General features: G+C 47.4%; 1 protein-coding gene across 2 annotated transcripts in view; it reads right to left on the bottom strand.

Annotated features, from left to right (window-relative positions):
* Positions 1 to 23,091, bottom strand: part of NEGR1 (neuronal growth regulator 1) — a 226,831-nt gene that overhangs the window by 65,702 nt on the left and 138,038 nt on the right. For both annotated transcript variants that reach the window (XM_051625735.1, XM_051625737.1), the window contains exon 4: positions 12,741 to 12,872. In XM_051625735.1, coding sequence (XP_051481695.1) covers positions 12,741 to 12,872 — 132 coding nt within the window. The remainder of the gene's footprint in view (positions 1 to 12,740; positions 12,873 to 23,091) is intronic.

The raw sequence follows: 23,091 nt of genomic DNA on the forward strand, positions 1-23,091 counted from the left end.
TGTCTGCTCTTGGTACAGAGTCCTCATGACCAACCTTCCCTTCTACTGGGATGGTGGAGCAGAAGAGCAGGAGGAGGCACCTGGTGACGTGCAGTGCTGGGAAGAGAGGCCAGTGTCATGTGTGTGTCCTGTCCCCTGAGATGCTCAACAGACACACTACCTAGTGTGAACCACCTGCTTTAGGGGGCACTGGTGTGGTCTCAGCTGAAGTACCAAGAGTCGAGAAAAGCAGAAGGAATTGGGACTAGTGGAGCTGGAAAAGACCATTTCCTAGGGATATGTTGCTTCATGGGATATGCAAGACAGAAGGAAAAAGGAATCAGCTCTTCCCTGGTGCCTTTATGGGCCAGGCAAGCAATAATCAATCAAAACTGCAGCATGAGAGCTTTGGGTCTGCTAAGCTACTGCTGGAAGAGATTGCTTAAGGAGACTATCAAGGTGCTCTCTCTTCTTCATTTTCAAAGAAAAGGCTGACAATTGGAACACCATCCCCTGCATCTGCAGCATCAGCCTGACTGCTCTGCTCCTCCCCTGGGTTCAAATTTTGTGATTTCTGAGCTCCTGGGATCATTAAGCATCAGAACAGCACCTATAATGGCAAATTCCTTGACTCATTTCTGCAGCTACTACTGTTGTGTTTAAGGTTAGATGTCATTTTTCAACACAATGGGAAAAAATAATTTACACTCTTCTCAGCTTACAGTAGTAATGAAATCTCCAGGCTTATGCTCAACTACAAAAATGAGGTAAGTACTGAAACTGAATGTGGAATTTGAAAAAATAATTCAAAAGGCAGAAGTAGAACTTTTTTTGCCAGAAAACTTCTCGTACACCTTGAATCCCAGTTGATATATTCTACATCCATAACAAAGCAGCTAAGGTGTACTCACCAAAATGATATTTCTAAGGACAGAACTCATTACTACTGTATAATAAATGGAAGCATAAGTCAGAGTTAGCACTGAACAGATTGTTTGGGGTTGCAAAGACAGCAGCTGTCACAGCTTGACAGCTTTCTTGTTAGTGAATCAGCTTTACTGACAGTCTTTTTGATTGAAAACCACTGTTCGCTGACAGTGTGTTAGAGCTGATATACATATGTATCTCATGAAGAATGAGAAAGAGCCAGAGAAGGTCTACAAGCTATTGCTCTATATTAAAAAGGAGTGAAGTTTACATAAAGGGTTTTTTGGTGTCTCCCCCTCCCCAGCAATCCACAGCAGCTGTAAGCTGATGGAAACGGGACAATTGGCACTGCTGGGTGACAGGCACACACAGGCAGGCCCAGGTGGGTTTCCCAGCTACAGTTGCTTTCAAAGGCTCTCAGGAAAAGTTTGTCTAATTGAAAACAAAGTTTAGAAATAAAATTACAGCAATTTAATTCCAGGCAACTCAGACAGGGACTTCCCAGACCTCCAGCTAGATCCAAGGAGGGGATCTGCAGGAAAAGACACAACCACAACAACTCGTAAAGGAACCTGCTTGCTTTGAGTCACCTTTTACTTTTCTCTTACACACTCCACCTGTGTCACTGCTTTTGACTGGCAGCTCCACAGGACAGGGAGCACTGCCTTGGCCTTTGTGCCATGCCCAAAATCCCTGTGCAAGCCCCCCAGCCTGGGCACAGCCACTGCTGGTGCCTGGAGCATCCTAGTTGAGCTCCTGTGCCACCAAACACCAGCTGGCTGAGGCAGAGAAGGAATGGCACTACAGCAAATGTCTCTCAAGGGTCTCATCTCTTTCTCCCCATCTGTATTTATTTGTAAGATTGCCCCATATAAAGTAACTTCCTCCTCAGCCTTGTGCCATTTCAACTGATAAAAGGCAATGAACCAGGCACAGCGGATGTCACCTTCCATTCAGAGATCAGTGCTTAAAACAAAGCACACAAGGTGCTGCACTGAGGAAAACCAAAGCCCAAAAATGAGAGTCATTTACAAACACCAGGAACATCCAGGGCTTGGCAGTTTTTCCCCAACGATCATTTAATATTCTTGTTACAACTGCTCATTTCCCAAGAATGTCACATAGTCCTCAAGAAGAGAAAACAGATCATCACAAGCCAGCACTGGGATGCAGACCTGCCTTTACATGAGAAGTCTGGGACCTCCCCACTGAAACATTTAATTGCTGCATTGAATGATAATCCCTGATTTGCTCTTTTTCTCCAAATTCTCTTGCCATTAGTAACGCCAGGTGCAGAAGCAGGGAGCACCTGAATTTTGATACATTTGATATGAAACAGTTTTGTTCACAAAATGCTGGAGATGGTGCACTTTGAAGGGAAGTTTTCTGGATTTGTGAATGAAAATTCAGTCTAGAAATGACCATCACACTTTTTGTGCACAGTGACCAACAGGTATCAAAGCAAACTGCAGCCACATGGCCTGTAATGTTTCTTGTCTTCTGGCAGCAGCAGCACCAAGTGCAGCTGTGCCCTTTAGGCAGCCCCGGCTCCCAAGTTGCTCCACAACTCCAAAAAAGGTCACATCAGCCTCAGAATAGTTAGTTTTTATTTGAGGAGAGGCAGAAAATGTAAGAAGGACCAGCTTTATGACTTACAGTGCCTGAAGAATGATGCTGGCCATTTCTTCTCTCCTTTGTGTCAACAGCTCTGCTTTGTTTTCAAGCAGAAAAGCAGAAATACGACTTCTCAGAGCTCCCCTGGCTCAGATCTCGTGCTGACACCACACACTTGCTAACACCAGCCAAATTGCAGAAGCTATTAAAACCTAATTTAGCAATCCCACCAGGGGACAGACAAGTTGTAACAATCTCATCCCAGTCTTACCCAGGACAGGATGCCGGGTTGAAACGCCCAGCGCAGGAGCCAAGGGGGCCCTCGCTGCAGGGCGCTGCAGCCCTACCCCAGCACTCCCACAGAAGGGGTTGTTGCTGCAGAACCATTTCAGAGCAGCAACGACTGCTGCTGGGGAAAAAAAAAATAATAAAATGAAATCAGGGGAGGGAGAGTTTTGCAAGACTGACACCATGTTCAATCCTGTCTGTTCATGAGCCCCGTTGGTGTCACCAGCCACACTCAAAACCCCTGTAGGCTGTCACCTCAAAGGCTTGCAAGGGAGAGGGAACACCAAGTCCGAGACCAGCACCACAAGGAAGACCACAATTACCAGGAGAAATACTGCTTTACAACATGTTGACTATCACGAGAAATATTTTAAGTAATTGTTTTTGCTGAAGAGCAATCTGGGCAAGTGAAAGCTCCTGGAAGCTGAAGAGCTCTCCATTAATTTTGGCTCTAGTTTGGAGTCTAGCACAGCCTGCTGTATACTTCAAATTGCTTCTTGAGATGCAGCAGCTCTTTAGAGAGGAGTCATTTTCTATTAAGCCTTCAATTGCCCTGTGCTGAGCTGCTGTTTAAAGTGGGATCACCTGGAGGCTGAGGTGCTGGCAGGGGCTCGGTGAGGAGAGTGCTCTGGCTCCAGGCAGGACTTCCTGCCCAGGAGGGCTTCTCCTCACTCCCTTACCTTGCATCCCATCAGGTTTGCAGGGGTTAACATCCACCTGTGGATGGCAAATTCTAGCTCCTCTTAGGATGACAGGGACCCCAGTCCCTCCAAGGGGGGTCTGCTGATGCCAGGAGAGAGCTGCAAGGAAGGCAGCTTCCCAGAGCACAGTGTCTAGAAGCTTCCTGTAACCTTGATTTTACCATAAAATGACAGCACAAGTGGCAAAGTACACAATAGCTATAAAAAAACCAAACCCTTCATTAATATTTTTGGTCCACTAACTCATGAGCAGGTCCCCACACTCTCACCAACAGGAGCCTGAGCCTTTAGGTGGTTCCTTTGCACCAACACAAGGACATTTCCTGTCATTATCAGGAGAATGTCATGGATGCTCTTATTTGTTACAGCACAGTCTCCCAGAGATGCATAAACATAATGAACAGCATTTACTGCTACCCCATAATTACACAATACATGGACCTGTAACTACTGGCAAGTGTAAATACGTGCAAATTAGTACAGTTATCTTTATTTCAAGGACTTGTTTTCCTGGGGACAAGGAACAGATTACTGTCAAAGGGGTAATCATGGCAGTCCTCAGAATTAACCACTGCAGCAATGACAAATAATCAGCACCCACAAGCTTCTGAAATATTAAATTCCACATTTGAATAATAGAAACAATCTTTTAATAGCTAGGTCAGACACACTGCTCCCCAAGACAACAGCACTGCAACAAGGATTTGTTTGCACGTGTGTTAATAGCTCTGACTCTTCAGTGTGGTTCACAGACTGGTGTTGGAGATACCCTTCAGGCAGTGAAGTGAGAACCTGAGCTGGTTTTTGGCATCTTAAACTCTTAGTTTGCCTTTGCAGCCAAAAGCTGGGCTGTTACGACAGCAATGCTGGTGTTACACTGGAGCAGCTTCTCCTCCTTCCCTGGAGAAACCAAGTTGTGTCCCTGTCCTTGTCCTGCAGCTTCATGTGCCCCTGATCAACCCAAGACCTTTATGGAGAGAAGAGGCAGCCCAGTGCCCAGGCTGCTCTTCTCACACACCTGCACAACCCCACTGGCAAACACAGAGTGTAACTCTCCACACCCTCAAAACAGCCCAAAAAACACTTGGGGAAAAAAATATGAAAATGTCAACTGGGCAGAGTTTGGCAGAATTTTTTCTTTAAGAAGCTGAAAAACGTACTCATCTGTTGGAAGGATATCTTGAGCACTAATAGTCCAGCTTCTTCAGACACAAGAGCTCATTTCATGTTGCCAAAGCCCTGCTGATGTGCTGTGGCAGCAGAATGCCACCTACATGAGAAAGCAGCATAATCAGTTTTCTCACACCAACATGAGCAACATTTCTTCAGAGACCTGCAGGGCTGCCCAGGCCCCAACAGCAAACTATTACACTGCAGAAAGAAATCAATGCTCATTTAGGAGCCAAATTGCACCTAGCCAGAAACTTCAACTATATTGTTTTAATCTGACTTTTGGGATGTTAACATAAATACCTGAAAGGACATAAAAAGACAAACATTACTTTCATAAGAAGCTTCTTTCTCCAGTAGTGAGGAGATAGGTAATTTCCTCAAATCAGTGATTTTATTTCCCCACCCCACCAGTTAAGGTGGTTTTAAAAATATGATCATTTTTTATTGAAGATGGAAGTTGTTTTTCATTAAGTGCTACTGTGAGACAGAACATCATGTAACTCATACACAGGATCTCGGTGATGAGAATTAGGGAAAGATGATTTTAGTCCCAATGTTGACCAAATATAACAACAAAACCCCAAAAAGTGAGAAAACCCCAACTCTGATGACCCTGTACAGGATCAAAAGCTTCATTTTAGAGGACAGCAGAAAATTCATCATTAAAAAGAGACCAACCTACAGTTCTCCTGGCTTTACACGGGGGAATTTCCACCAGATGGAAAACATCAACCACTGCAATGCCAGGGGAAGGTCTTTCTGTTTCACAGTCAAATGTGAGCAGACGATTTCATCTTGTGTGGCTCCAGCTCTGAAGATTTGATGGGACCCAATCTACCAGGTATAAATGACACCCTAAAGAAAAGCAGTACCTTCTCCTCCACAGTTTGTTCTTTCAGAGAACTGGGTTCAGCTTATTTGACGGAAAAAACAACTTTGTCATTGGATGGATGAGTCCTCACTGAGAGGAAACATTTGTGATTGAGGTTCGGCTCCCTTAAGGCTGTGAGATGCAACAGCCTTGTCTGCAGTCCCTGTCAAAAGCTTCTGGTACAACAGACAAGAAGGCTGTTCCCTCCCAGCTGGCTGACAGACAATATTGCAAAAACAAAGATGCACACAAACACGTGCCACTGCTCAGTGCATTGTCTGTGTTGTTTTAAGAAAAAAAAAAGATACACTTATGCAGACCGACTTTCTCCAACCAAATTATCCCTGCTCTGCTAAATCCAATGCTGACCAGAAGCCTCAAGTTAGTCAGGGTTATAAATATGAAGCTGTGCATCTTTAGCTATTAAAGACTAAGAATCAGAGATATGTATTTATGCTTAAACAGAAGCCCCCTCCTCCTCTCTCATATACTGCAAGAACATGGAAACTGACACTGCACATTGCTCTGAATAATTTTACTCTCTGCTCCGAAGTAGAGGACTCAGACCCTCAGAAACTATTTGGGTGTTGCCTTTTTATTTAATAAAGCATTCACCTTCCTAGAGGATAATTTTCCTTGTTGAATCCAAAATACAAAGCCTTGCCAAGGAAGAGTTTTCCTTGGGTCAGCAGCAGTTCATAGCTGGGCACTCCCTGGGACAGGGAAGTCCCAGCAACACGCCCAGGCATTAGGAGCCCCAACACACTCAGGTCCTGCAATGCTTTTCCCCAGCTGGTTTAAGGTTGCAGATACAACTAGGCTAGAGTGGCTTGTACAGTACATCTGATTTCAAAGTGAAATCAGAATATTATGCATAACATTATGCAAAGCACCATGGCAACAGTAAGGCAGGCTTGTAAGAAACACTAATGAGCGAAGCTGCTCTGCCAACACCCTGACCCGTCCACGTGAAACACACCCTGCTTGAAATTCACACACCAAACTCACACCTTCCTGCTAGAAAAAAAATCTACAGCATGAAACATGTGAGACCAGGAAGGATGAGCTGGAAGAGGCTCATGGTCCATCCAGACACCTCAGGAACTGCTTTGCTGCTCCCAGAAAGCCCATTCCCACCGGACCAGCGCTGCTCCAGCTGCAAACCATAGCAGGACTGGGCTGGGACCTGAGGATGGGCCAGAGGCAGGGAAATCTGAGAGGAGAGGAGAAAAAACCCCAAACAAACAAACCTTGACGATTTGGTGAAGAACACATGCAGATTGAGGAAGGGGTAAAAGAAACAGAATCAACCCAAACACAGAATACAACCAATTAAATGACCAGACTTATTCAGTTTATATTTCAGGTTAGGAAAGGGAAAGAATAATGCAGCAAGTACATGAATAAACCAAACTGATATAAATCTAAAAGTATATGATCAGTTTGTCTATTTTTAAAAAATACATTCAAGAGGTGGATGAAGCAAACTCAGAGCTACAACGTTATTGCTGAGGGGTGGGGCAAGTCCAACCACAAACCCTGCTCAGAGAGCAACAGGAGCCAGGGAATTACAGGCCAGTCCATTGCCTCCAACTCCCATAAAAATACTGTTCAAGCAATCAAAGATGTGAAAGCACCTGGAAAATAACAAGAAGATGAGCAGTTGCCAACATGTTTATTAAGAACAGGTTGTGTTGGGTCACCAGTCCCCACAGGGAGCAGCAGTGGATGTCACAGCCCAACTGAGCAAGAGTGTGACCACATCTCCCAGGCAGGAGAGCAAGCTGGGCTTGGCTAAGCATTGTCCTCATAGAATGGGCTGGGGGCACCTTAAAGCTCATGCAGTCCCACCCCCTGCATGGTCAGGGACACCTCCCACCAGCCCAGGCTGCTCCAAGCCCCATCCAACCTGCCCTTCAACACTGCCAGGGATGGGGCAGCCACAGCTTCCCTGGGCAACCTGGGCCAGGGTCTCACCAGCCTCACAGCACAGAATTTTTTCCTAATGTCTCATCTCAATCTCCCCTCTTCCAGCTTCAAATTGCTCCCCTTCATCCCATCCCTCCCTGCCCTTGTCCCAAGCCCCTCCCCAGCTTTCCTGGAGCCCCTTCAGGCACTGGAAGGTGCTCTAAGGTCTCCCTGGAGCCTTCTCTTCTCCAGGCTGAGCACCCCAACTCTCCCAGCCTGGCTCCAGAGCAGAGCTGCTCCAGCCCTCCCATCTCCGTGGACCTTCATATGTGCATACATTGCCTAGAAGGTCATGCTCATGGGTCTGCTGTCCTGTCTGCTCAGCTGGACATCAGTCCTGGGCCTGCAACTGATGGGGGTTTTCATTACCACCAGTATCAAATACAAGAACACTGAAGCCACCCTGATAAATTGAAGAAGTGGCCTGAAAACTGGCCAACACCAAAGAGGAATGAGTTCAACACTTCGGGTTTGTCAGCTGGATGAATGCAGTGAGGAGATGAGGCTGCCATTCTACAGGACTCAGACTCCCTGAAGTGTCCTGCTGCCACAGGAAGGTGAGTGCCCTCGTCAGACATGCAGACACCCATCAAAAATAAGCTTTCCACACCCTTGGCCATGCAACACCTCACCTGGAATGCCAGCTCAAGTTCTAAACACCTTGTTCAAGAAAGCCCTTCCCTAGCACCAGGTGATCTACAAAAAAGAAACATTTAGTCAGTTCCTTAGAAAACATGACCCAAGAATTAGAGACGAGATGAAGCAGGAGGCAGATGTGAGGAGCAGTACTCCACTGCCTTCACAGAGCTGGAAAGACGAGAGCAATCTGTCTTCTGTTCCTCAGAGGACAGGTGAAGAACAGGGTTGTAACTCTGCCAGCAAGGTCCATGTTGGACACTGAAAACGCTCAGTGAAGGTCTGTGATGGAGCACACTGACCCATGGAGCTGCCATGGCTGGAGACGCCAGGGGGAGGGAGCAGGGAAACATCTGCTGGCAGTGCTGATGCAGGGGCAGGACACTGCTCAGTGCTGCTTTTATAGGTTGGCATGTAGTCTGACTTGCATTTTCCTTTTTCAGTATTTTCAAGATCTAAAGGAAAACACCAGTGAACAGACGCACAGTTGCAGGCAGGCGTGGCTTGCTACCTAGAATATTGATTTATCTTTATGTTTTATTTCCTGTCCATAAAACCCAGCAGAGCAGCCTTCTCCTCTGGAGGCAGGAGAGCTGCTGCAGGCTGAGCCCCAGCTGCACCAGGCATTGCTTCCTTCCAGGCAGCATGAGCCAGAAACAACTTGGGAGTCCTGGCTCAGGAACGAGGTCCTGTCCCTGTTCCCATGAAGGGCCCAGGACAGCCAAAGCCACCAACCCCCCCAGTGCTCCCCAGTAAGTGCACACAAATCTGGCTTTCAATTTGCAGCACGAGAGGGCTCACAAAGGCTGACGTTAAATTGTCTTTTAATTTCAACTGAATGGCTTTGTTCCTCTCCAAAGCCACCAGATCTTAATCCACTAAAGTCTGCAAGTTCCAGCTTTACCAGAACTGCTGGAGATGCAACTACAGAAAACCAGACCCTTCCTGTAATTCATTTGAAGCAGGAATCCAGCAGCACAAGCTCTGCTTTAGCAGTCCACATTGTTATTTATTTCAGTAGCTGATGGTTACACATGAATTAAATCAATGCCAGTTTCACACATCAGACTCCTCATCATCTCAGCACTTCAGCAGATCCTCACACTTTAGAACTGCCCTAGTGTGGTGAAGCATAGCACCAAGGCAGCAGAGGAGCCACGAAGCTGCAGCTCCACAGGCACAGCCTCAGACCAGAGATTAAAGCCTTGCTAATCCAGACTAGCTCATTCCAAGTGGGGTTCAATATAATCATCTGGAAACCAGTATTTGCTTTATGAAATGTAATGGAAAATCCTCATAAGATTTCCTTGTGAAGTGAAATAGGATTACAACCTATCTGTTTTAACTTGATCTGGGAGGGCATTCCTTCATAAATGAGCAGCACTTATTTCTTTGCCCCCCCACCTCAAAGTAAGGCAGACAAACACACCATGGATTCTCAGGCCACCATTATTAAAAGGCAAATGATGGGGGACAAACAAATTTTGCAGAAAATGTAGATTATGCAATAAGAAGCAGTATATAGAAAAAAAACAACACCCCAGCAAAGGCATTAGAGTTATAATTTATGTACTATAAGGGAGCTGGTTGTTTATGTATGGCTGGAAGTTGCCCAGCCAAGAAACTTGGAATTCAGAAAGTAATTTAAACCTGGTAATTTTCTTGTACATGCTTGGGTGGCTGAGCAGCTGCTGCAGGTGATGAATCTCCATGTTCAGAACGATGCTGATGGCCACTGTAACTGCTCAGGGCTCACTGATGAGTCCTATTAACAGGGCACAAAGAGCCCTAGGTTTATTGTGCAGTGCAGAACATCCCTTGCAGCAGAGGGAGCAGCAGTGCCAGGCCCAGAGTTCTGTGTGCTGGGCATCCCAGCAATGCTGCATGGGTCAGGGCGGAGGGACACAGATATGGATCAGGGATTCCTCAGCCTCAGGATGAGGAGATGCTCCTGCAGCACACGGCTGGACACGGGGGCAGGAGGGGAAGCACAAGCTGCAGATGTTACTGCCATGAGTATTTTCTGCAAGCACAGCAGGTGGGCAAGGGGAGGGCATCTGGGCAAGTGAGAAGACCCCGGTGGGGCTGAAGGAGAGGGTTTGGTCTGTTGGTCACTGCTTCCCTGACACTTGCCAAGGGACTGAATCACAAGGAGGTGGAATGAACCACATGGAGGAGAAACCTGCACAACATCCTGCACCAAAAGGAGCAGCGCTGAGTAGTGCCAGGGTGGGAGAGGAGCAGTGGGAGGTGTGGAGCTGGTGCTGAGCTGAGAGCAGGGCCCTAGCAGCAGGGCTAAATAGGCTTGGAAGCCACAGGAAATAAAGAAATGAGATTTTATTTTTTTGAAGGAGGGGGTTGGAGGGAGAAAGCCTTGCTCCTCATTAGTCCTCATTAGACAAATACACAGGACCAAAGAACATTCAACTAAGGAAACTCTACCCAGCCCCGACAACATCCTCTCTTCTTCTGTATTTCTCTTGTTAAGAGCTTTCCAGAATTCAAACTTTAAAATAGATTTGATAGAGATTTCTTGTGAATAGTGACAAGCAAAACAGCTCTCCTAAGTGAAATATTAAGCTTTGGTTGAGGGAAAGGTGCCCTGCCAGGCCAGCTCAGCAGGCAGCAAATGGGCAGAATTCTGCTGGTTTGGTCACACACAACAGCCCTTTCTGAACGGGGCTGCCCATGCCAGGGTGCTGGGAAGTGACCATGCCCCCAGCAGCAGCAGCCAGCTCCATCTTGACCCTCTCCTGAATGCCACGATCTGTTTTTCTCCCTGGTCAGAAGGGATGAGCATCAGCAGCAGGGAGCAGATGTTCTGAGTGCTTATCTGGCCAGGGGACAATGTACCAATCCAGCAGCAATTAGCTGACTACGACTAATCATCAATGTGTACAAACTGTTCATGCTGTATCCAGATCCTAGTTTTACATTGCTTCAGTTTTATCCCCCCTCACACCCCCCCCCCCCTTTTCCTCTAGTTTTAAGACATAGTTTTTTAAAAATAAAATAAAATACTCTGCACGTCCTCAGTGCAGACTTAGAAGTTTGCCCAAATCTGGCATAATGCCATGTGCACCCACACTATGGCCAAGGACACTTCCAGCTTGGGCACTTTATTCAGCTTGTTGGTTGATTTAGCAGTCATAGAACCCCAGGTTGGAAGGGGCCTTAAGGATCATCTGGGCCAACCATTCTTGGCAAAAGCACAGTCTAAATAAGCTGGCCCAGCACCCTGCCCAGCTGAATCTTAAAAGAATCCCATGCTGGGGGATCCACCAGCTTCCCCGAGGTGATCATTCCAATGGATGCCTGCTCTCATTGTGAAAGATTTCCCTCATGTCTAATCAGAATCTCCCCAGGAATAACTCACAGGAGAGACTGCACGATTTTACCACCTCCATGGTCTTTTTTTTTAATAAAAAAAACCAAACCCCAAACACCAGAACAAGCCCTGAGCAGGCTCACCAACATTTCTCTTTCTGTGAACACTTGGAAAGCCCTCCAGACAGCAAGTTTCACCCTTTGCTACAAGATAACACACACGCAATATTTGTTTGGCTAAAACTCACCTGAGCACCCTTGCCCTCCCCATCCCTCCTGCTCCCTATTGCAATTATTTCCCCAGCTACACAAAGCACCTGAGCACAGCTTGTGTGAGAGGAGTCACCCCAACACACCCAGGGCACATCCAGGCAAGTACCTGCACAGCTTCTCCTACAGGCAACCTTTCAGTAACAACAGACCATGCAAAAAATAATGGTCACTTGTTCCACAAGGGTTTGTATCCTCCCACATAGCTGCTAGTTTCCAGGGGCACTGCAGCACTCGGGGGCTGTGCTGCCCACAGCACATCCACAGGGACACAGGCTGGGAAGGAGAGACAGACTGAGATCTCAAAAACCTCTGGTCAATAAAGCTGCCACAGCAATTTTCAAACCAAAACCTGTTACAAATTACAAGCTGGGCGATTGCACTTAGCCTAACAAAATTCACAGTCAGAGTGAAGGAGAGCAATTATTCCAATTTTCTTTTTTTTCAACAAACTGGAGTGCAGACAACCACTGTTCTGACTGGTTCACGTCATACCAGGTGCTAAACAAAATTCAGCTCCCAGTCACCTCCACAGTGATAAAATCCCCTGAGCTCACAGCAGGCAGGGGGAACACCTCACTGCCTCTCCTGGGAGCACTTCAAGTCTCACAAAGACCCATCACCAGCCAGCCACCCAAATAGGACTTCATCTCTCCGTGGCACTTCTCAGCTGCAGCAAGTCACATCAGAAACACCCCAGCCTGACAGTCACAGCAGCCCTCAGAAGTTACTCAATTACTCAAAAATGGCTCCAAAGCTGGAGCCCCAGCCCCCCGGGCAGGGACAGCACCAGCCCCACCGCAGGCAGCCCGGGGGCTGAGCCTTCCTCTCCTCACCTTTGGTGAGACCGGCTCAGACATCAAAAGGCTCAGGTCACTTTGCTGCTGCAACACAAAACCCCAGCACACCACAGCATAGCAGCTCTCTGCTCTAGCCTCCTCAGCCACAGCCCTGGGACCTTGAGATTAAAAGCCAACACGACTTACAGTTCACTGTGACTTTGACTTTTCTCACGTCTGGGACCGAGACATCGTTTTCTGCGCAGCACTCGTACTCCCCAGCCTGGTCTCTGGTGATGCCATAGATGTCCAGGTACTGCCCACTCTCAAAGGGCTTGGCTGAAACGAAACAGTCAGAGAAAGAAATTACTGGAAGCTGAGCACAGAATACCTAGAGCTTCACCAAGATCTGAGCAGCAGCTGCAGGGTTTTGCCAGGCACAAGGGGTGCCAGGCAGCCCCTGGGGCTTTTCCTCACAAACCCCAGATCCAAGCAAGGCTGAAAACCCACCCTGAGCTCCTGGGGCTGGCCAAGGGCCCCCTCCTGACTGTGCCTCACCATGGAGCTCAGCAGCCTGCCCACCTCTAAGAACAACGTGCTAATGGAGAGCATGGCCCTCAAGTCAAGCCTTGCCTTAAAGAGTTTCAGCAGCCATTAGGGCTCATGGTTGGCACCTGAGCTGAGACCTCCACCCCCCCAGTAATCAGAAGCAAAGCCAGTGATTGGAGCAACTTAAAGGGACAACGCCCAGCCCTAGATTCATCATCACTGCTGGTGGGGGTGATCCCAGCATCAGCCTCCCATCACAGGTGTTTCTGCTTTTCAATGACCATTTGACCTTGTAGCTATATTTCAACCAGCTGTATAGATACAGATTATAACCCTCATCAGCTGGAGGGCTCAGCTTCCCCCCCCTGCACCCTGAGGGTCCCCAAAGCCAGACCTGTCCTGGAGGGAACCACTGGCTGACCACCTCTAATGGGTGCCTGCAGGTGCAGACTGGTGGCTCATCCCACCTCCTACCTCCAGGAAAAAAAGCCCTTTCAGGGTTGCTCACCACACCACAGTGCTTACGTGTTGTGCCCAAGTGAAGATTTCCTCATATTAACTGAAAATGAAACAGTAGCTCTCCTCTCCCAAAGCACCCAAACCCAACCACTGAGCTCCCCAGCACTGGCCTCGTTCCACAGGAACACGGGCAGCCCCTGTGAGCACTACTCAAACCACAGAGAGACCTGTCCAATGCACAGCAAGACAAAGACCAGACTGAAATAAGTAACTCCTTGGTATGTGGTATCTGAAACCATCAAAGATTTTAGAAGCAAGAACAGTTCTTTGACTCAAAAGCTAATTTATGCCCCCGTGCCCTAGAGTCACAGCACACACAGACACTTCTGGACTTTGCTAGGTCCCAGCACCTCCCAACCAAGGGGGCAAAGTCAGCACTTTGATACCCTTTGGAGAAAAAACACTGCCTGGTCCAAGTGCATCTGCCCATGTCCCTTGAGCAGCTGAAGGTGGGCAGCACATTAATTGTTTCAGGTTCCTCACAAGGTGTTCACCACATAATGAACCAAAACATCATTTTTATCTTAAACCAATATATCAAAGTGGTCATGATTACAGATGCTGGCAATTATAGGCCAGAAGGTTAAAAAGACTTGCTGAAGTGTTTTCCCAGACAGACAAGCTTTTAATCAACTGTTAATAACTTTGCAACTTACAGAGCAATTACAAAAATCTGAACTGGTAGGGAGAGCAAAGTAGAAATATTATGACCATGCCCATCACAGCAGTGAATTTCATTTGCTTATCAGTTCACGGATTAATGCTTTGAAGTGTGCAAGGTTCAAACCATCAATTATCACAGAGCATCTCTTAGCAAGGCAACACTCATTAACGAGCACAATGCACCAGCCTGTCACAGGGCAGAGCCCAAGTAACACTGGCTGGGGGAAGCACAGCGATAAGACTGCAACTGGAAAATTATTGTGAATTCAACTGAGCAGTCCTGAAATGCAATGAAATAATTTATGGGATAGGAGAAATTGCATGAGAATTATTTTTTTCCTCTTCCATGCTGTTTGTAGAAATAAATTCTGAAAAAAAACCCCAGCCCCTTCCACAAACAAAGCAGCTGTTCCTGTTCATGTTGTGGCTGTTGTCCTGCCCCCCTTGGGCCAGGTTGGAACCATTTCTAGGAAAAGTGCATTTACTCTTGCTTTGAACAGCAGTGAAGGTGCAAAGCCCCTGCCTGCATGGAGTGACTGCCTGCACAGGAGCCTTCCAAAAAGACTTGTTTTCCTTCTAATACCAATAAAATTATATAAAATGCAAAATTCTCCTGATTGTCAGTTTAAACATTTCTATTGCATTCTGAGGTCGTGATGCTCTGCAGGGTCAGCACTGGATACTGGCATGCACCAACACACTGTACACTGAGTCCTGGGAGTGAATTACAGAATTATGCAATCATTTTGTTGGAAAAGACCTATAAGATCATCCAGTCCAACTGTTTCCTCAGCCCTGCCCAGGCCACCACTGCCCCGTGTCCCTCAGCACCACATCTCCAGGGCTTGGAGATTCCTCCAAGGATGGGGACTCCACCCCTGCCCTGGGCAGCCCAGGCCAGGGTCTGACAACCCTTTCCAGGAAAGAATTGTTCCCAATGTCCAATCCAATCCCCTGGCACAACTTGAGGCCATTTCCTTTTGTTCTGTCACTTGTTCCTTGGGAGAAGAGACTAACCCATCTCACTCCAACCTCCTCTCAGGCAGCTGCAGAGCCAGCAGGTCTCCTCTCAGCCTCCTTTGCTCCAGGCTGGACACCCCCAGTGCCCACCAGCACCTCCATGTGTTTACAGGGCCTTGTGCTGAGCTAGTAACCTCATTTATGCTGCAAGGAACTTGTGCACATGTATCGTGCTGTAAGCCCCACGTATGTCATGCAGCTCATACACACTGGGAAATATTAAAATTACGGAATTTTCAAACCTTCATGTCCCCAGTAATTTTGCATCCAGCTCATGTAAGAAAGCTTTTAGTAAATATCAGAGATAAATATTTTTCTTAGGGAAGACATTGATACCACGTTTCACCTTTCCTATTTCTCTGCACAGTGTTTCATCTTCTCCAGCTTGTTTTTAGCTGTAGAGATTTCCCTTGGCTGTGTGGGAGAACTTTAGTTGTGTTACGTGACAGACACACGCAGGAGAACGTGTATTTCTGTTCCCTTGCACACACATCCAGCTCATAAAAGGATATTCCTAAGCATCTGGAGAATAAATTGTGTATGAAGACACTGGTGAATGAAGACGAGTTTCAGGAGACAATTCAGTTTTCTCACTGTTTTTTTCGTGATGTCTTACAGCCCTGGTAACCACCAGGTGCAGACCAGGTGCATTTCATGGGCTTACCAAGATGTCAGGAGCATGGCTGGCTGGCTTGCCTGCCCATGGAGCCAAAAGACTTACCAGACTTGGTATCTGAGCAAAATAAATCAGGAAGATTTGTTAGACCGTCAGCCTGAGGTTGTGTCGGCCAAGATCTTTGATCAAGGAAGGGAAAAAAGGCAAAAAGAAAAAGCTGAAGTAAAAAAAAGCTGAAGTAAAAGAAACACACACATGAGAGTGCCTCATGCCCAAGGCCATTCCTGACGGGCTGGAAGGTCTCTTAACTAGACGTGCTGATCCACATAGTGATGAGTAAGCAATCTGTCCTGGGTATCCGAGGGGGTAAGAGCAGGCTCTCCCGCCAGGAAGGGGAACACGGTGTGACTGAGCTGGAATGCCAGTTTCTGGGGCTGCCACGTGACAGGATGGCTGATCACCATCATACTTGTTATTCCCCAGGAGACTACACAATTAAAGCTGTGTTTTCTCCACCACACATATGGTCTCTGGCACCAGGTGCAGCACACGTACACGTTGCCATATGGGCCCCTTCTCCAAGGCCTGGATGGATGAGTTCTGCAAGGGCAGCATTTTCCTCCCCTGGTGTTAAACATGAGTTAGGAAGAAGAAAAATCTGCTGCAAGTCCAGGGTAGCTCCAAAAAACTCTGAGGACCTCATCTGAGCCAAGAGGCACATTTTTTTCCCCTATTCATTATGTTATTAAGTAACTACAATATAGCCCTGTTTTATGAACTGTAAGATCTGTTCAGTGCCCAGGACTGGCTTTTTTGAGCCAATCTTTGATGTCCCATCCTCCAGCAGAGGGTGAAGACCCTTGTAGGGCTGGGAGTGTGGAGAGCAGGAGGCTGAGCTGATGCCAGCTCCCCTTCATCCTGGGCTCAGGGCATTCCCATGAAGCACGAGAGACCGTGCAGAGCAAAGGGAACTGACTCCCAAAAGGGAGAAGGTGTGGAGATAGAATCACAGAATGTCTTGGGTTGGAAGGGACCTCTAAAGGTCATCTAGTCCAACCCCCCTACAATCCGCAGGGACATCTCACACTAGAAAAGATTGCTCAGAGCCTCATCAAGCCTGACCTTGAATGTCTCCAGGGATGGGGCCCCAGCCACCTCTCTAGGCAACCTGTAAGGTCCTTCTTGACCTGAGAGGCTGGGTGGAGGTACAGGATCAAGGGTGCAAGGAGGCACTTTTCTTTCCTGGAGATGAGTTGCTGTGAAATGCTGAGAACAATCTAAAATCTGAAGTATTGGATTCACCCAGAAAAATGATCTGAAGCCATTTCTACTACTCGTTATGGATTCTGGGTTTAAAGTTACAGCAAATGCTGTAATTGGATAGTCCTCTCCGAGGACCTGCAGGTAATCTGAGTAGCTCACTGTCTATTAGAAGAACAGCCCTATCACATCAGGGACCACTTAAACACTGAGTGCTGAAGGCCATTTAGCTTCAGAGAAGCCCTGCTCCATGTCTGAAGAGAAAAATCAGATAAAATGTAAAGAAAAAAAATAATCCCAAACTGACAGATAAATTGAGGGCTGGTGGAGATCTCCCAGCTGACAACAAGGAACAAGAGAAGCGGGTAGAGCAATTTTGTAAGAAAGATAAGCTGATAAAGGAAGAGAGATGTGAACAGAGAGTGACAAAGTTGAACGTTTCAGAGGTGGAGACAAACAGGGTCACATTTATACGTGAAATATATAGGTACAGAGAAGCGTTTGGGGAGCTGGCTGTGCATGCTCATGGTGTGAACAATGTGAGTCTCAGCCATTTAGCAAGAGGTTGTTTGTAAAGGTTAGAGATTGGTCCTGCAAGAGAAGTTGTCACAGTTTTTCTCATTCTCCGAAGTGACACCAGTTTCTGTCTCTGTGCAGAACCTCTGCCAGGCTGCACGAGGTGCTGGAGATTCATGGAGTTACAAAGGTGTGGAGCAAGTCTGAATTCTCTCTTTGCAGCCTCCATGCCAGGGAGCACGTGGTCAGCTCACGTTCCAGAACATGGACTGACCTGTCTGCCTTAGCAGCTGAGGGTTAGCACAACGGAGAGCCAGCTCCATTTGGGCACCTGGTGGAGAAGACACGGTCAACCTGATGTTACTTTGGAATCAGAAAAAGCACTCGAGATAGTAGGTTGCTTTGATGTCTGCATGGTGTGTCTCTGGATATGTCATTTCATGTATATCAGAGCACTCTGTGGTTCTGTTCCAAACTCAGTGCTACCTGCAGAAGGCAGAGGTTCTGGCACAGTCAGTTTTTTCCCTGGGATCATTGCTCTGAGCACAACCACAGCCCATGGCAGGGACATCATCCCTCTGCACCCTGACGTGCCAGGCACCCTTCAGCAGGACAGGGGGTTTCAGGAGATACCTTGCACCCAGGCACTGGCTCTCCTGTGGCAGAGAGCTAAGCAGCCGTATCTTTGGTCTGAAAAGAGCCTCAAAAACCCTTCTCTGCAAAACAAAGGAATTAAAAGTGTGTAGGGACAGGCAGGGCAATGATCTTTTTCATAAGGAAGCTACACGACTAAACCTCACTTGAGCTGATCTATAATTCATAGCACTTCATGTGGGGGTTGGGCTCTTGGGAAGGGGATCATTATTTCCAATAAAGCCCCAGGTCAGCAGCAGCTCTTGGAAGAGATTTGGTGGGTCTGTCCATCAGCTGGAGGGGGCAGGAGCCCCAGGGCTGGGGGGGTAGGAACCCAGATGGGGCAGGTGCCCCCAGGGGTAAGGACCTGTGGTGACAGCTTTTCCATCTCTCTGCCTCCTGGAGGGGATGTCCCCAGAATAAAAAATGGAAAAGAGGAGCATCTTGTTGCACTTTAGAGATTATCTGTTACTTTCCCCTCAAAAAGCGGTGCAAGCCCCAAAGTTTCCATGTTCTGTTCAAAAGATCAGTGTCTCCCAAAAGAGCCATGAGGGACCCTGCACCAAAGGAAGAGGAGCAAGGGGAAAATCTACAGTGGCTTGATTTGGTTTTGAACATGAAATATTCTGCTTCACTGAAATATCTCCTGTGATTCATAAACTGCTCACTCAAAAGTGCAGTACTTCTCAAATAAAAATGAACTAATATCTGAGGGAATAAACTAAGCATGTTTTAAAATTCTAATTTTCATCACATTTTATGAGTTATTAATGAGTTAATCTACTTTTATTGAAAAGAAAGAAATAATCTCCGTTTGTTCTAAAATGGCCACAAAATGAATCCTTCCTTCTGAGCAATGCTTCTGCATGGCTTCAGCTGGAACCTCCCTGCTTTGCTAAGGCTGTGATCTTCCTCTCCTTTCTCAGCTCCTTCAAAAAGACCCAATTATTTGACCCCCTTAGCTTAAATATTGTTCTCCTGACAACTGTATTTGAACAGTGATGTGGGGTTTTTTCAGCCTGTTTAAGGATTTTACAAAGACATGAGGATTTCCAGGAATACCTCCACTGTTTCCTGAAGGGATGCTCGAACTTGGGGAGTGGCCCTGATAAAAATGATATTTTTCTGAGGAATCTTCCTCAGAACCTCCGTGACCAGACACTGGAATGTCACTGAACCCTGGAGCAACAGAGCGTGATGCTGGATGTCACTTAATTGGCTCCTAATATGGAGTTTCCCACGGCTGGTACTTACAAGTATAATTAAAAAAACAAAAAGGCTCCAGGTCCCATCACCAGAAGACACTGTCTTTTGTATGGCAGAGGTGTGAGTTTGGAAGTGCCTTATTTTTTGTTTATGCAAAGGAAAGAACCACAAGAGCAGTAGTTTTCACTGAGTGCCCATGTTTGCACTGCTGGCTTTGAACTGTTAATTACTCCCCTCATTTACTCCACCTGGAGCTCCCTGCCATTCCCTTCGAGTCCTTGGGAAGCTGCCAGATCTGTGCTCATACCAGAGAACCACTGATTTAGTGGCAAGAGATGCCTTCTCCAACTGAAAAACTTCCCTTCAGGATCACGAGCCAGGCCATTAAACTCATATAAAATATTAATCACCAAACTTCAAGTCCCCAAACGGTCGTAGCATTGACCAATCCATCTGTATGTCCATCAGTGTGACATTTCACTGTCCCTTGCACATTGCTGGTCTTGTGTAAGTGCTGAGGAAAGAGCCCAAGCCCCCTGTGTCCCCAGATTCCCCACCCCTGGAGGTCCCAACCAGTTGGGAGCAGCAGGCATCTCTGTGCAATAAGAACCACAAAGCAATGGGGTTGGTGTAAAGTGCTGCCAGGTGGAGCTGCCAGCCCTGAGCTGGGCACTGGGCACAGGATGAGGAGCTCATGTCAGGCAGAATGAGAGAATCACAGAATGTCAGGGGTTAGAAGCGACCTCTGAAGATCATCGAGTCTAATCCCTCTGCCAGAGCAGGGAAAAAACCAACCAACCAAATAAACACACAAAAAACCGCACAAAAACCCCCACCAAACAAACACCTAGGGCAGATCACTCAGAAAGGCAACTGGACAGGTCTTGAAAGTCTCCAGAGGAGACTCCACAACCTCTCTGGGCAGCCTGTCCCAGGGCTCTGTCACCCTCACAGGAAAGAAGCTCTTCCTCATGTTGAGGTGGAACTTCCTGTGCTCGAGTTTGAATCCATTGCCCCTCATCCGATCACAAGGCACAAGTGACAAGAGCTTGTCTCTGCCTTCTTGATGCCCTCATATATTGATAGACATTAATTAGATCCTCCCTCAATCTTCTCCTCTCTAGACTGAAAAGCCCCAGGTCTCTCAGCCTTTCCTCATCAGACAGATGTTCCAGTCCCTTCATCATCCTTGTAGCCTCTGTTGGACTCTCTCAAGTAGATCCCTGTCCCTCTTGAACTGGGGAGCCCAGAACTGGACACAAAGAAGAATAGGTGTTCTCTGTAAACCCAGTCCAGGAGCAGGACACAAAAGCTTTGTAAACCCCAAAGGCATCTGAGCCTTAAATTGTTATCTTTGCCAGTGCAACGTGCTGGCATTGAAGGCGTTGCTCCTGAGACCAGACGGTGCCAACATGCACAGCCCAGCCAACAGGCAACTGGCAGGTTTCTCTGGTGGCTCAAGACAGCTGTGAGTACTTCCCTGTCCTTCCCTGGGGCAGACATAGTTGGCAGATGCCAGGGGCTAAGTGCAGTGGAAGAGGAGCCAACTGCAGCACGCAGGACTCCCCTCTTGTCCCTCCACTCCACTGCACACGTGAAACCTCTCCAGTCATGGGCAATCTTGGCCCGTCGCTGCTGCTTGTCCCTGCCCCATCTCTGAAGGTTTCCTGGCTCATCTCCAAGCACTTCCAGCTGGGTTGCAAGGAACAGATGTTCCAGCTCAGCTCGGTAACGCTTCTCCTGCAGAAGGAGCACGGCGCGGGCGCCGGGATGAAGCTGTTGCCTGCGAGATGAGTGATGATGGCATAAGGGAGGCACATCACTGTCACTGCTGATCAGGTTAAAGCACTGAATTATTTTACATTCTGCTTCTTAGACACCTAAAGGGAAGGAGCTTCGCTTTCGGTGTAATGCAGCCATAAATCTGTCTCCATTGAGGAGGGTGGCTGGGAGGCACTGAGCTCGGAACGCTGCCGCTGGAGAGGGCAGGAGCTCAGTCCCCTCCAGCCTGGCAGCACATCACCAGCTCCAGCCTCAGAGATTTGTCTCTGAGGACCTTGACCACAGGAGAGCTCCACCTTGAGAAAACCCATCGCTACCAGCAGGGCTCTACCAAGTGCCTGGGGAAGTGAGGTGGGATCACTCAGAGTGGGAGAGAAGGAACAGCCACTCCAGGCACCACAAACCCAGACCCATCAACCCATCATCACCGATTTTAAGCTCCCCAGAACAAAGCAGTGGGAGCAAAAGAGGGCTTTTTAGATGACAGCACTTCCAGGTGGTTTGAAGGACCTGCTAGCTGGGCCTTCAGTTATGAAGCTGGGAAAACATGGGTGGATGGCACAGTCCTTCACAGGACTTGATCAGTGTTGGAAGAAGCTTCACTATGCAGAGGATGGCCAAGCAGAGGGTGGATGAGGGAGGTAAAAAATGATATCATGCACAATTGCAAATCCATTAGAGGAGCAGTGGTGTGAAATAACCCTCACCAGCAATGATATCTGCTAGATTTTTAGAATTTAGCACGACAAAATAAAGTGGTCAGAATCCTTTGTTCCTAAAACTTTTAGTTCTAGAAGTATTTTGAAGCAAGAGATGGATCATTTTAGAAGACAAGCTCACACTTTGTACACACACAAAGCCCTTGAAATCGGATAATAATTTGTGTCAGTTTAGTACCTTCAGCCTGAAAATCCAGGCTCAGGGTACCTGATCTTCTACAAAACACTTCTTATTTCTGTCACGTGCCGATAACACGTGAAAGACGGCGGCTCTCTAGCAGAAGTGCAGGTGGAACAAAACACTTGACATTAGTTGAGCTGGTATCAGGCTTGGTTTGTTTCTTAGCATTTAGCTGGCAGTTTTTTTAAATCCTCTTTTCTTCCCCCCCACTCCCCAGTGTCACCTTTCTGGAAGGGTCTGGCAGAGCTGGCACTGCCCCGCTCAGGGACCTGCGGTGCCTTTGGTCCCATCATTGGATTGGGTTGGCTTTTGCCTCGGTGAAACAAGCCTGTTATTTTGCATGTGCTAAACAGTTCTTCCAGGTTTTGAGTGGGTTTTTTGTTTGTTTGTGGGGGTTTTTTGTGTTGTGTTTGTGGGGTTTTTTTGGGGGGGAGGTTGTTTGTTTTTTGTTTGTCTTTTGTTTGTTTCTTTTGTTCTGTTTGTTTGGGTTTGTTGGTTTGGGTTTTTTTAATTATTATTATATTTTTAAATGCTTCAGCATGACTACTCTCTGGAAACAGGAAGGAGAGAAGAAGAGTGTCCTGGTGCCAGGGGTTTGCCTTTCCACTCGCCATGGGAAAATCTGTCTTCATTCAGCTAAACTCATAGTTTCTGTAGGTCTGCCCCCTCAGATGCCCACAAACAGACATACAGGTTACGCTCGTGTTTTAGGAGAATAACTGGAAACTAGACTGGAGGCAGTGGGGAATGAAGCTGTGAGAAAAGAGCAAGGGAGCAGGGAAGAACTGGAAAACATGAACCTAGAATTTACCAGGGCGATGCTGAGGATCCAGGCAGAGGGGAGACTGCTCCATATGAACAAGCCCAGCCAGAGGGCTCAGCAAACACTGCCAC

Source organism: Apus apus, chromosome 7 (genome assembly GCF_020740795.1).
Source record: "Apus apus isolate bApuApu2 chromosome 7, bApuApu2.pri.cur, whole genome shotgun sequence".
Classification (NCBI taxonomy): Eukaryota; Metazoa; Chordata; class Aves; order Apodiformes; family Apodidae; genus Apus; species Apus apus.